The sequence below is a fragment of the Vipera berus genome, assembly GCF_964194415.1.
Source record: "Vipera berus genome assembly, chromosome: 1".
NCBI classification, from domain to species: domain Eukaryota; kingdom Metazoa; phylum Chordata; class Lepidosauria; order Squamata; family Viperidae; genus Vipera; species Vipera berus.
In genome coordinates this window covers 100,527,512-100,541,068 of record NC_138202.1, presented here as the reverse complement: position 1 = coordinate 100,541,068, position 13,557 = coordinate 100,527,512, and the positions used below count along the sequence as shown (strand labels likewise).

At 35.5% G+C, this 13,557-nt stretch overlaps 1 protein-coding gene across 1 annotated transcript in view; it reads left to right on the top strand.

Moving 5' to 3' along the window:
- Nucleotides 1-13,557, top strand: part of SWAP70 (switching B cell complex subunit SWAP70) — a 49,735-nt gene that overhangs the window by 11,664 nt on the left and 24,514 nt on the right. The window contains exon 2 of the mRNA XM_081323656.1: nt 7,175-7,315. Within this exon, the coding sequence (XP_081179782.1) occupies nt 7,175-7,315 (141 nt within the window). The remainder of the gene's footprint in view (nt 1-7,174; nt 7,316-13,557) is intronic.

The window sequence follows — 13,557 nt, the reverse complement described above, 5'->3', positions numbered from 1 at the left end:
ATGTGGCCCCACAATATTGTAAACTTTTAACAGAAAGTTTGTTATTTATATTCACTAACTGTATTACATATTTTATATGGCAGCCCAAGACAATTCCTATTCACTCAGTATGGCCCAAGCAAATCAAAAGGTTGGACATCCATGATTTAAAGCCATCCTATCCTTCTTCTTCAAAGCCCACCTTTCCTTTCCTTAAGACTGTCATAAAAAATATCTTGGGTTTCATGATTCTTATCTTGGAACAGGTAAGCCTTCATGACAGAAAGGCTACCATTGAAATGCCATATCTCTTTTGCTAGCCGGTGTTATAATTTTACTCGATAGTAAGTTCTTAGGACCTAGGGTAGATTTATACTGGTGCAGGAAGTATTTCAAGTTATCTATTTTAAGCTGATAAGCACAGAATTAGCTAGGAATTTGTTACAGAAGCAACGTTATATGCTTTGATAATAACCAGATTGGACCATCTTCAAAGGCATTCTTCATTACTTTTATTCTTGTTTTGCCTCATAAAGGATACTATCCATAGAATTGGACGAGCATATAGAATACCAGCCTTCTGCATTATTGACATTGTTCTATCAAATTATAAACATAGAACATTCATGAATAATATTGTAAGAACTTAAAGGTAGCAAACATAGAAGGGAGTCAGTTCAGTTTATCAGGGTTGGGTGAGCATTAGAATATTTGTAGGTTCTGAGGGTTTCTAACAGAGGAAAATGTAGCATTATTGGTTTGTGGTTTGATGTCATGCCAAGGTTATTGTAAAAGTCGCCTGGTCGATGTCTCCAGTTCCTTCCTTTGTCCTTTGAACTTGGTCCAAAACATTGTTTGGGCTGCTCTGGACCTACCACATTATTCTTATGTCTCAGTAAAGCACAGGATTCTTCAGGAGGTCATTATTCAAACCATTTTTAACTACTGGTGGTTGTGTTTAGGATCATCAATAATGAATACCATGGTACAGGTAATCCCCAGGTTAAAAACCATCCAACTTACAGACAGCTCATAGTTATGAGCAGGCTGCTGGCTCAAAATGGCAGATGGTACTCCCACTCCTGAGCTGATGATCCGCCAAAGTTGCACAGTGCCTCCATGAGTGTCACAAAGTAGTGTGTGCATTTTTAATATATACTATACAGCCTGTTTTCAGTGGTTAATGAAAGCACTGAGCAGCTGCAGCGGTTTGTTGACGATTTTACCTCATGAATACTCCCGTTATGTAAATCATATCCCTTCTGATATGCAAGAAGGAACATGAATGCTCCTCCTGATATGCAAAACACACCCCTTCCTGTATGCAAAACAAGATAGAATGAGAGTACTGTGATTTTTTTCTTTTTTTCCTATCTAAATTGTGTATAGGACTACATACATACGCACACAGATTTTCTTTCCCTTTGTCTTCAGAGTATCTGATGATTCTGGTTTACATACACATTTGAGCTAAAGACAGACTTAGGAACAGAACTAAATGAGGACTATTTGTGTGTATATTGCTTTATATACTGAATGTACATCTGTGCTTTATACACAAAAACAGTAAATATAAAGCTTTTCATTCAATGAAGGGCTAAGAATGCCTAAATAAAATACTTATGTTAAAAGTTAAATTAAATATTAAAAAACTATTATTTAACTTAATTTTATAACTGTATTTGTTGAGTAACTTTTAATGTAATTTTTACAGAAATTGTATCAAATTACATATGAAAACTGGCTTTTAAATATATAATAGTGTCAATTTTTTGAAAAATCAGTCAAAATTGTTATTTTTTCAATAAATGTAAAACAATTGTAAAAATGAATTCTTAAAAAATTACGTTTATTGAGGTTCATTTTTAACTTTTGCTTGATATGAGAAAATAGCTTTTAATTTCACTATTTTACAAAAGAAAGTAATGTACCAAGAACAATTTAATGGAATCTCTGAATCTAATACTTTTTAACTAAAAGTTCAATTTTTGGTATAATATTTATTTCTAATGTCTCCCTTTGAATATAATATAGATCAATTGTTTCTTTTTTTTCTTAACATATTATTTACTGAACTAAAACTATGTTCATCCATATAAGATTTGGAAGACAAGTCAGTTTGCCATTTAGATCACAATAAACAATATTTTCAAGGATACCAATGGTTGCTATGCTATGATTTTGAGGTTTATTAATCGATTGATAAAAAGTCCTCCAATCATAGTTATTTACTTGCCATATATTTTTGGAGCTGATCTTCCATACATTTAGCATATTTTCCATGAACTCCGTATCAGTGATTCTTGTGTGATACCCAAGAAAACCCAATGAGAGAAATGTGTAGTGAATAATAAGATTTCATGGAGTCCTTGATGCTTTCTGAACTTGGTTGTTTGCTTGCAGATGTCTCATTACTTAGCTAGATAACATTTATCAGTGTGATGTTGCCTAGTTAGGTAACAAAATGTCTGTACACAAACAACAAGCTGTGAGAGCATTAGGTTTCTGTTAGAGATTAAACTTGATTTGGGTGACAATATTATATAATGGAGTAAAAGCACCTTTAAGGAGTTAAACGGCCTAAGGGTGTGGCTGTAATTATTCCACATAAAAGAGAGTTAGATGTTACACGTAGTTGCTCTTGTATATGTGTTTGATGTTAGTGTTTGGATACCTCTTGTTCTCTTGTTTGCTAACTTGATATTTATTCTCTCAAGAATCAACTGCTTGCTACAGTGTATATTGTTTTTGATATTGGTAAGCAGCTTTTGTACAAGTATTCTTTTGTATTTTGATACTATGTTTTTTATGGACTGACTTTTATGTGCATGATACTGGATTGATACTTGGACTATTTCTTACTGTGTTTCTTTTTGTTGTCTGAGTAAAAATAAGTTATAAAACTCGTGTTAGTGCATTACTGTTTGTCCAATAATTCTCAGAAGGTCTAACAGGGAAAGACGACAGCCTGATCGTTTCGAGGCAGGTTTAATTTGTCAAATAGACATTGAACCTTCTAATGTTGAAGAAATAAAAATGTATCCTGAGAATGAAAGAAAGAATTGGAAAGTAGCTATGGATAAAGAAATAAAGTCTTTGCAAGATCTTAATGTTTATCAAGAGGTTAAAATACCTAAAACAGAAAAGGTAATTGGATGTAAATGGGTTTTTAAACTGAAAGAAAGTGTTACAGGAGAGGTAATACATAAAGCAAGATTAGTTGCTCAAGGATTTGCACAGAATAATAGTGATTATGATGAAGTATTTTCCCCAACGTTAAGAGCTTCCACTCTTAGGGCTGCTTTAGTTTGGGCAGCAAATAAGAATTATAGTATAAAACATGTAGATATTGAAACTGCTTATTTGCATGCAACATTAAACCATGATATATATATGAAAGTTCCATCAGGAATAGAAAGTAAGGTAGGGTACTGTTGGAAACTGAATAAGAGTTTGTATGGTTTAAAACAGTCAGGTTATGAGTGGAATAGATGTTTAGTAAAAGAGTTAAATAGTTTGGGATTTAAAGCTAGTATTGCAGATCCTTGTTTATTTATAAAACAGCAAAATAGTGAATTATCATTGTTATTATTATTCACTGATGATATTGCTATTATAGCAAAAGATGAAACAGAAACTGAAGGAATAATTTCAGGGTTAAAAAGGAAATTTAGAGTAAAAGATCTAGGAGCTATTAGTCATTATCTAGGGCTGGATATTGTCAGGACTAGTAAAGGATTTAAACTGTCTCAAGCTAAGAAAATTAATGGTTTGCTGAAACGTTATAATATGGAAAACTGTAAACCAGTAAAAACACCTATGGTTCAAGGTTTTGAGAGTTCAGCAGATAACAGCAATGTCTTTGATAAAAAGATATATCAATCATTAATAGGCAGCTTGATGTATTTATGTAACTGGTCAAGACCTGACATAGCATTTACAGTTAATCATTTAGCTAGATATTGTGAGAATCCTACAACCAGATGTTGGCAAGGTGCGAAAAGAGTTTTAAGATATTTGAAGCACACCATACATTATTCTCTATATCTAGAGCCAACAAAGGAATTGGAACTAAAAGCATTTGCAGATGCTAGTTTTGCATCTGATACTGTAACCAGGAAATCCACTTCAGGATTGGTTGTATTATTGGGAAACGCTTTAGTAGGATGGAGGTCTAACAGACAGAAGCATATAAGCTTATCAACAACTGAATCCGAATTTTCTTGTTTATCTTTATTATGTACTGAGCTATTGGTATGGAAACAATTATTGTTTGATATGGGTTTAAATTGTAATGAACCAATAAAAGTGTATGAAGACAATCAAGCAGCTATAAAATTAGCAACTAATGCTGCAGTGAAAACTAGATCAAAACATACGGATCTACGGTATCTAAATGTCAGACAATGTGTTAAAGATAATTTGATTAAACTGGAATATTGTGCAACTGAAGATAATATTGCTGACCAGTTTACTAAAGCTCAGGGTGCTATAAAGCATAAATCTGTTTGTGATATGTGTAATTTGAGATTGTAAAAATATATGTATAATATGCCACCCAAAAGGGGAGATTGTTAGAGATTAAACTTGATTTGGGTGACAATATTATATAATGGAGTAAAAGCACCTTTAAGGAGTTAAACGGCCTAAGGGTGTGGCTGTAATTATTCCACATAAAAGAGAGTTAGATGTTACACGTAGTTGCTCTTGTATATGTGTTTGATGTTAGTGTTTGGATACCTCTTGTTCTCTTGTTTGCTAACTTGATATTTATTCTCTCAAGAATCAACTGCTTGCTACAGTGTATATTGTTTTTGATATTGGTAAGCAGCTTTTGTATTTTGATACTATGTTTTTTATGGACTGACTTTTATGTGCATGATACTGGATTGATACTTGGACTATTTCTTACTGTGTTTCTTTTTGTTGTCTGAGTAAAAATAAGTTATAAAACTCGTGTTAGTGCATTACTGTTTGCCTAAAAGTCCCAGTACAACTTCCACTGTGTATTAATAATACTCTGTTAAACAAACCATTTTTTCAACAACATATTCTAACAGTTTCTACAGTTCAAACCTGAGCTACATATTTTCTCTTCTGTTGGAATAAGAATCTCAAGAATAATCCTAATGAATGATAAGTGACAAAACAGAATCTCAAGATTTTGTTTGTTGCTTATCATTCATTAGGATTATTCTACAAACCTCTAATTAAATAGAACCAAATTTGATTATGGGGACAGAAGCCTTCAAAAGAATATTAATTCAGCAGCATTAGTTGAAATCTTTGATAATTGCAAAATGACAGGTGGTCAATGACATTAATCTTACTAATAATATGTACTACCAATGATGCAAGAATGTAAGTCATGGCATTTGGTGATTACATCGTTATGCAAATGCTATTATTTGCTCCTCTCCCAGTTGTCCCTCTCCTAGTTGATGGACATGGATTGAATTTGAAAATGGGCCAGAAAAAATATGCCTGCATATTCTTTCTGTGAATCGTATGAGAGCAACATGCAGATGTTTAGACTCCTGCTGTATGCTCCATTCCAAGACTCTTTCTTCTTCTCCTCCTCCTTCTGGTCCTGTAACCTACACTGGAGATTATGCAGCCTCCTCTGTGATTCCCAAGATACGCACAGGCATTCAACATGAGGGGAAAATACATAAGTGGAGACCCTCCAAATATGTGAGCAATTCGGAAATAAACCTGTTTGGTTATCAATGACAGACACTCGCAGATACAGAATTTTTATTATACACATTAGAAAACTATAGCATTGCATTACTTTTCAACATAATCACCATTCAAATTGAGGCACTTGTCATAACGTCTTACAAGGTTTGTAAGTAGTAGTAGTTGCTCAGTGCCAAATCTGGGCTATGGGGGAAGGGCAAGCATTATTGTGAACCAACACCACACTGGAAGTGGTGCCATAGAAAATCCTGCCAAATGGAAGATGCCAAAGGAGTACTGCAAGTGAAGTTCATGGAGTGTGGTTCAACCATAAATTCAGAAACTACTGTGAAACATTATGAAAACTCAGACAAGCCATCCATAACAAGCGTCGGGGCATGCTGACTTCCGGTGTGCTGTTGGTTCATGATAATGCTCACCCGCATGCCACTAGATACATCCAAGAACTTTTGAAGCAGTTCCATTGGGATGTTTTTGATCACCTGCCCCCCCATAGCCCAGATTTGGTGCCGAGCGACTACTAATAAGGAATTTTAAACCTTGTAAGACGTTATGACAAGTGACTCAATTTGAATGGCGATTATGTCAAAAAGTAATGTAATGTTGCAGTTTTCTAATGTGTATAATACAACTTCTGTATCTGTAAGTGTCTGTCATTGATAACCAAACAGAGATTTATTTCCGAATTGCCCTCGTAGTTTATATAAAGTACATAATTATATATACACATACAGAAATAACATGTTTTGTTACACAAAAGAAAATACAGATGGATGCTGCAGATAAAAGAGTTTAGAAAGAAATTTAGAAGTCATGCTTTCCTTACTTTTGGTTCTATAAATTTAAAAATAATCAACTGTGGGAATGATGATCTGGAACGGTTTCCAGGCTTTCAGTATTAAAGGTACCCCTCCTACTCTTGGTTCTTTATAATACATTTGCTGAATATGTGGGCTGTAAATATGCAAATCACTGGCTTCTAAAAGAACTGTCATCTATAAATTTCTTCCTTCATTGACAAAGAGATTAGGTACTTTTGTGTGTGTTAAGCATTGGCAAGGGAAAAAAAAGTGAGCATCAGTTGCCAATTCTGGAATAAATGGAAGAAAGATTATGACCATCCACTTGTGGAACAGATTTTTCAAGCCTAGAATTGAAAAAGGTTTACATGCTCATTTTCAAGCCAGTATAATTTTTTGGTGTAGTAATTGTTCTGTATGAACTCCTAAGTTTTACAATGCAGGTATGGTCAAATGGTCTTCCCTTTTGTCATTCATATATCTCATTAATTCCAATAGAGTCTGTATTTTCTCAAAAGTAATATTGCAAGCGTTTCCCCTCCTTAGTATTTAATAGCATCAGGAATTATACAGCATCCCAGAAAAAAATAATAGCAAACTATATCTGTATTGTTGTCCAGAAATCTACATAAACAGGTATGGAAAATAACAATGAAATCATATTAATTGATATTTTTCCCCTCTATTTTTAGGTCCTTTCTCACAACCTCTGCACATTGTTGAATGTTCCTCATGATCCAGTGGCCTTAGAGGAGCATTTTAGGGATGATGATGAAGGTCCTGTTTCTAATCAGGGATATATGCCTTATTTAAATAGATTCATCTTGGAAAAGGTATGTGTGTCTCTATTCCTAACAAGCGTGGTGAGTTTTCATTTAAGCTTTTGTTCTTTCCAACCCAACAAAATACTGGAAATAAGTAAGGTCTTTGCCTTGGAATTCTGTTAGTAACCGCTCCAAAGAATGAACAGAACGGGGCAGGAATGGCTGGAGACACCAAAAAAAGAAAGACTAAATTTGGAAATGGGAAGGACCCAATCAGGAGCTGAAGAGAAAAAGTTCCTAATGAATAAAAAAAGAAAATCCCCCATTGCTTCCCTACAGGGAAAGAAGTTGACTCAGAATTTATCAACTGTCTCCCTCTTCCCTCTAATTATTTGACTGAGAACAGGATCTTTGCAGTCTAAAGTGTTTCCTTCCTGAATATAGAGTATATTTTTACAGCAATACTTGCAGAGAGAATAAATGGCATTATAAGCCTAGATTTACTTCAAAGAGAAATAATTGCAGATGCCCTAATATGGAGGAAACTAAAAGTGTCTTAAGAATTACAATTGTAAAAAATGAACATTCTGCCAAGGCTTAACTTGCTGTTTCAATAATTATTAAATATAGGATATTAATGAATACAAGAGACGAATAACTACTTTTATATGGTTTGACAAAATTTAAGATCTTACAAGATTTAAAAAAAACTTCAAACTGTATTATCAAGCCAGCTATATCTAACTTAATCACCAGACTAGCTGAGAGAGAGCAGGATTTCCAAATGGTTTATATAAACACTTTTAGCTTGATACAGTGTATAACAGTCAATAACAATTCAATAAGCAGTAAATCAAAAATGTGGAATAGACATAGAAGAGGAATTAGCTATGATTTAGCACCTGTTGCTTTGTTATTACTCATGTATTTTCATGAAGATAAAAATGGAAAGAGAATGGCAAAGGAAATTTGTAAAAATTGCAAGAATTGTCAATAAGACAAAGTTCTATGAGTTTCTCTGTCTGAAAATTATCAGAATTATCTAACCTCAAATAAGTAGTATTGTTCTAAAGGAATTACAGAAACAAAGCAGTATATTTAAAGATTTCATTGAATTGAAAAATTGTATAACACAAAACATGGAGCACATGCTGGGCTTTTATTATAGGTATATATAACTCAGAAACATAAGATACAGATCAAAATAGGTACATATCAAAAAGCTCCATTGTATAGATAGTATAAAATAACCTTTATTGTCACTTTTTCTGTGTACACACTGGCACACATTAAAAATGAAAATCTGATGCCCGCTCTCAAAAGAATTATATCTATATATATGAAAGTGTCCTTCCAAGTGAATTGAGAAATGGAATTGGGTCTAGTTGTCTTCTCTCTGTATTGATTTGAAGGCTTTCTAACTTATATAATAATCTAAATGAAACTTATACATTATTTTTTTCTAACAAAGCTAAATAACAGATTTAAGAGAACCATATTTATGTTGATAAGTCATTGGATGGTTTTTAGTGATTATACTGTCTAGATGAATTGGTTTTAGTAAACATAAATACTTGTATGAAGTTAGGTCATTAGGCAAACTATGCATGTCATAGAATGTCAGACTCTACTTATTTTGAAACAATTTAGAGTGTTGATGAGACAAATTATTTCTTGAACCCAAGCAAGAATACCTTAACATTTTTTGGTCTAGACTCTAGACCAATAAAACATAGTCTTAGCTGACTGCATGGAAAGCATGGTTTTCTGATGCTGTCATACTATGCTTGGTTGATTTTTTTGTTTGGGTCTTTGCAAAATTTATACAGATAGTACTCAACCTACGGCTGTATTGGAGCCTGTCCATTACAGTTGTAAGTCATGACTATTGTAAAGTGGGTCACTCACATGACTGATCTGATTTTACCTTTTTTGTGGTGGTTGTTAAGCAAACCAGTTGTTTGCTATGGTCTAGTTTTGCCAAAAACTGGAAGTAAATGTTGCGTTTTCAGCAAAAAAGTTGTAAAACATGGTAATGTGTTTTCAGCATGCTGCAAATGGCTGTAAATGTGGTCTAGTTGCTGAGCACCCAAAATGCAGTAATGGGACAGGGAGAGAGGGGTGGTCATCAGAACTTTGGTACTAGGTTATAAGTTTTCCTGGGGAGGACTGTTGTTACTTCAAACAGCCGCTAAGTGACTGGTCTAAGTCAAGAAATACCTCTGTGCTACTTCAGTCATATATTTAAAGCAACATTTGGGCACATACTTATTCTGTCATATGTAAAGCAACAAAATTGAGTGCAATTACTTAATTTGGTGACAACAGTGGTGCAAATGTTAGAACCATCTTGACTGCTATGGTATTACAGTTTGCCATCATTATTAAGATACTTTTTAAAAATTAGAGCAGGGGTCTCCAACCTCTGGTCCATGGACTGGCACCGGGCTGTGGCATGCCTGAAACTGGGCCGCGCAAACAAGCAAAGCCCCATCTGCAGGATGCAGGCAGTACATGAAACCACACCCCCTCCGGTCTGCGTAAAACCTCTTTCCACGGAAGTGGTCCCTGGTGCCGAAAAGGCTGGGGACCTCTGAATTAGAGGATATAATAACACTTTGAAAAACCTGTTTCTGCTCTTTTAAAAATGTGAGTACCAAAATCTGGAAATAGAATAAGATGTAAATATTTTAAACCATTTATATTTAATAAAGCTAAACATATTTTCTGAGTGAAGGCAACGTGTTTAAAATGTGGAAAGTTCAAAAGGTGAACTTCCTTGTTCTGTACTTGTAATTACAAATAAAATCCCCAGAGCTTTATTTTTTTCAATGTTATTTCATCATTTTACTGAAACTCAGTGATAGGTGAATACACCTAACTTGGAAGCCGGTAATAAATACCTCAGAAATCTGATTTCAGGTATGAGGAAGCTGTAGTATCATTTTACACTCCTCTGAATATCTGATTGTGCAAAATGAGTGGATTTTCTCCTATGCACAAAACTGGATGATTTTAAGAATCTGCCTTCATATTAAGTATGAACCAGTTGCCAAGCGTCTGAATTTTGACCACATGACTCTGGGGATGCTACAAAAGTCATAACGGTGAAAAATGGTCACAAGTTGCTTTTTTCAGTGCCGTTGTAACTTTGGTCACTAAACGAACTGTTATAAGTCAAGGACTACCTGTATATGACTGATTTCTCCTTTAAAGCTACATTGGAAAGCAGTTAGTTTCTGGAGAGGAATTATCTCAGCACTTGGTAGCACTTTAAAGAAGGGTTCCTGAATAGACCTCTCTATCTATCTGCTTCTTTGACATTGGAGGAGGTGAGAAATATGCTAAGTCCTAAAAAATGGTTGCTTCTCAAAACTGTGAAAGCTTTAAATTAATGATTTCTGGGGAGCCAGTTGAGAAGCAGTTTGGTGTAGTGCACAGGTCTGCAACCTGCGGCTCCGGAGCCGCATGCGGCTCTTTCAGCCGTCTCCTGCGGCTCCCAGTCCTCTGCCATGTGCAGTCCAAAAAAAAAAGTGGGACTAAAAAAGTTCAACCAATCAATTCAAATATGCAGGGTAAGTGCATATCTCGCCTTGGCTCCACTCTTCAGTCAAACCCTGTTCTGCGCATGTGCGCATGTACACGCATGTGCACACATTTTTTGCGGCTCCCAGTTTTTCCTTTTGTGAGGGAACCGGTTCTGAGTGGCTCTTTCACTGTTTCAGGTTGCTGACCCCTGGTGTAGTGGTATAAATCACCCCCCCAAGGCTAGACATGGTGGGGGGGGATTGTTGAGTTCTAGCCCTGCCTTAAGTCAAAGCCAGCTGGATGGTTTAGGGCCGGTCACTTTTTCTCAGCCGTAGGAAAAGCAGTGCCAAAAATTGCATGGACCTGTCCAAGTAGTTGCTAGGAATCATCAATGTCTTGAAGGCACAGACACACAAAATGCGAACAAGTAAGATTTTCTGTGTGTAATTATTACAGCCCTTCTACAGGATTCTTTCTTTCCTAAACACAGGCTATTTTCCCTAGGAGAAGATAATTTGCAGAGATTCAAAGAAGCAATTTTGAATTACCAACATGATAGGCATTTGTGTTCTGCACACACTTGTAAACAACACACCATCTTTAGCTGCAATATGCAAATGTGCCAGTTCCTGTTTCTTAAGGAAAGATAGTGGTAGATTAATTTAGATTGGAAATTTAGCCTAGAACAGAAATTAATTTGGTCTCAAACAAGACTAGCTTCCCTGCAGTTTGCATAAGGAAAAAGGTTTTAGTTGGTTTCAGGGTAAGCTTGTTTTCAGTGCAAACTCCATGCCTGGTGGTCTGTGCCAGGTTGGGAACACAAGGGAGGAAAGTGACAGCTCCATTTCCTCCCATATCAATGTCTTTATATTAATGAGATGAAGTAGAATATGATTGGCCTTTTACCATGCTCTTTAATGTGTACTATATAGCTTCTTATTGTATATGGATCAACCTGGGTGTATTGATTACTGATTGAAAAACCTTTTTGGTTAAAGTGACACAGCAGTGTTTTAAGAATGCAGAGTTTTCTGGGCCTACAAACCAAGTATCACTATATTGTGTTAATTTAAATACAGTTTCTTAGGCAATGAGGTTTTATGGAAAGAATGTATTTTACCAATTATCATATACATTTTCCTTACTGCTTGCTTGGACTGAAATCTAGAACGTTTATTTAGCTGTATTAAGAGCACTGGCTCTGTGCTATCTATACACAGATTATTCAAGATAATTTTCCAGTGATAATCTTTACAACAAAAAGAATAAACTCTTGGTTAACATGACATTTGTTTTCCTGTTTCACATTTCTCCTGCAAAGCACCTTAACCATACCAATTAGATTCACTAAATACTTCCTCTTATGCTCTAGATGGCAAATGAATTAATTATCTAGCTCAGTGGGCAAGTTTCAGCCTTCAACAAAATGTGTACTGTTGAACTGAGAGTGAAGTGGAAAAATGCCCAGGCTGGCAGTTTAGCAAAAAGCAAAGAATAGTACAGTTCTTTTTTTATTATTATTACAGTCTAGATTTTGAATATGAAACTTCTAATTAAGAGTAAGTTATGTTATATCAGCAAGTATGGTTTTTAAATAATTAATGCTTAAAGAACATTTATATTTGAGTATAATGTGGCCTAGAGGGCAAAAAAAGGAAGCAAAATCAGTGATTGTTATAAGAATGAGTAGCATGTATAGACTGAACAAAGCATTATTTTGCTGGTATTTTCAGTGTAATCAAGAGAGGCATGGGGCCTAGTGTTGAAGATGCTTGCCTTCCACTCGGAAGGTTGAGAGTTCAGTCCTTAGGTAGCGGCAAATGTTTCTCTTTCAGGGCGCAAAGAAAAAAATATCTGCTGCAAACGCCACGTAGGTGTCAGGAAGGGTATCCATCCAGGTAAATGCTCAGTTCCATTCAGTCACTCCAGCTCTACCCCAATTAGGATATTAAAATGTAAAGGTTCCCCCGCACATGTGTGCTAGTCATTTATATTTTTTTTTGCAGTGTAATCAAGGGGAGCAGATGAAGTACAATATTTAATAGCTGGAGAGGGTTTTTGTGTTTAGCTCCAGATGTCTGAGAAAATGCTCCTTTGCTGTTGGTTTAGGAGTGGAATTCCAACATCTTCCCACTGTTGCTATTGCCATCTTGTGAGGAATAATAATTCAACGCCAAGGATGTTGGAAAACAAAACAAGTTTTATTAAAGCTTTTGCAAAAGCGGTGGAACTCTTGGTAATGGCAAATCCCAGAGTCCACACTTGAATCAATTTTTGCATAGGTTTTTATACCCTGTCCCGTACATCACGCCACAGCCTTCCAAAGTGAGCCCAGTTGATAGGCCCACCCGGTCACATGGTTTCCCACCGCCTAGCAACCATTACAGTTACCAGACCCTCCAATTATTAGATCAGATGCCCTTTTGTTCCTATCTTATCTTCACTCCCTTTTCTGTGACATGATTTGTAACATCTTGCTAACTCGGGGGTATAGCCTTATCTACAAGGTGAACTGTTACCCAAGCTGGATAATTGCAATTATAAAAGATTTATGTCTTCCCTTGTTTTTCTGTAAGAATGCCTGCTTTGCATCTAGAAGCTATGTGTGTAACAGAGTTCATGCTTTGGTTAAACATGGCTGCACTTTGGTTCTTACCGTATTTTCCGGCGTATAAGACGACTTGGCGTATAAGACGACCCCTCAACTTTTGAGATGATTTTCAAGATTTTTCTTCTTATACGCCGGAAAATCAGCGAGCCCGGGAAGGCACGCCCTCCCCTCT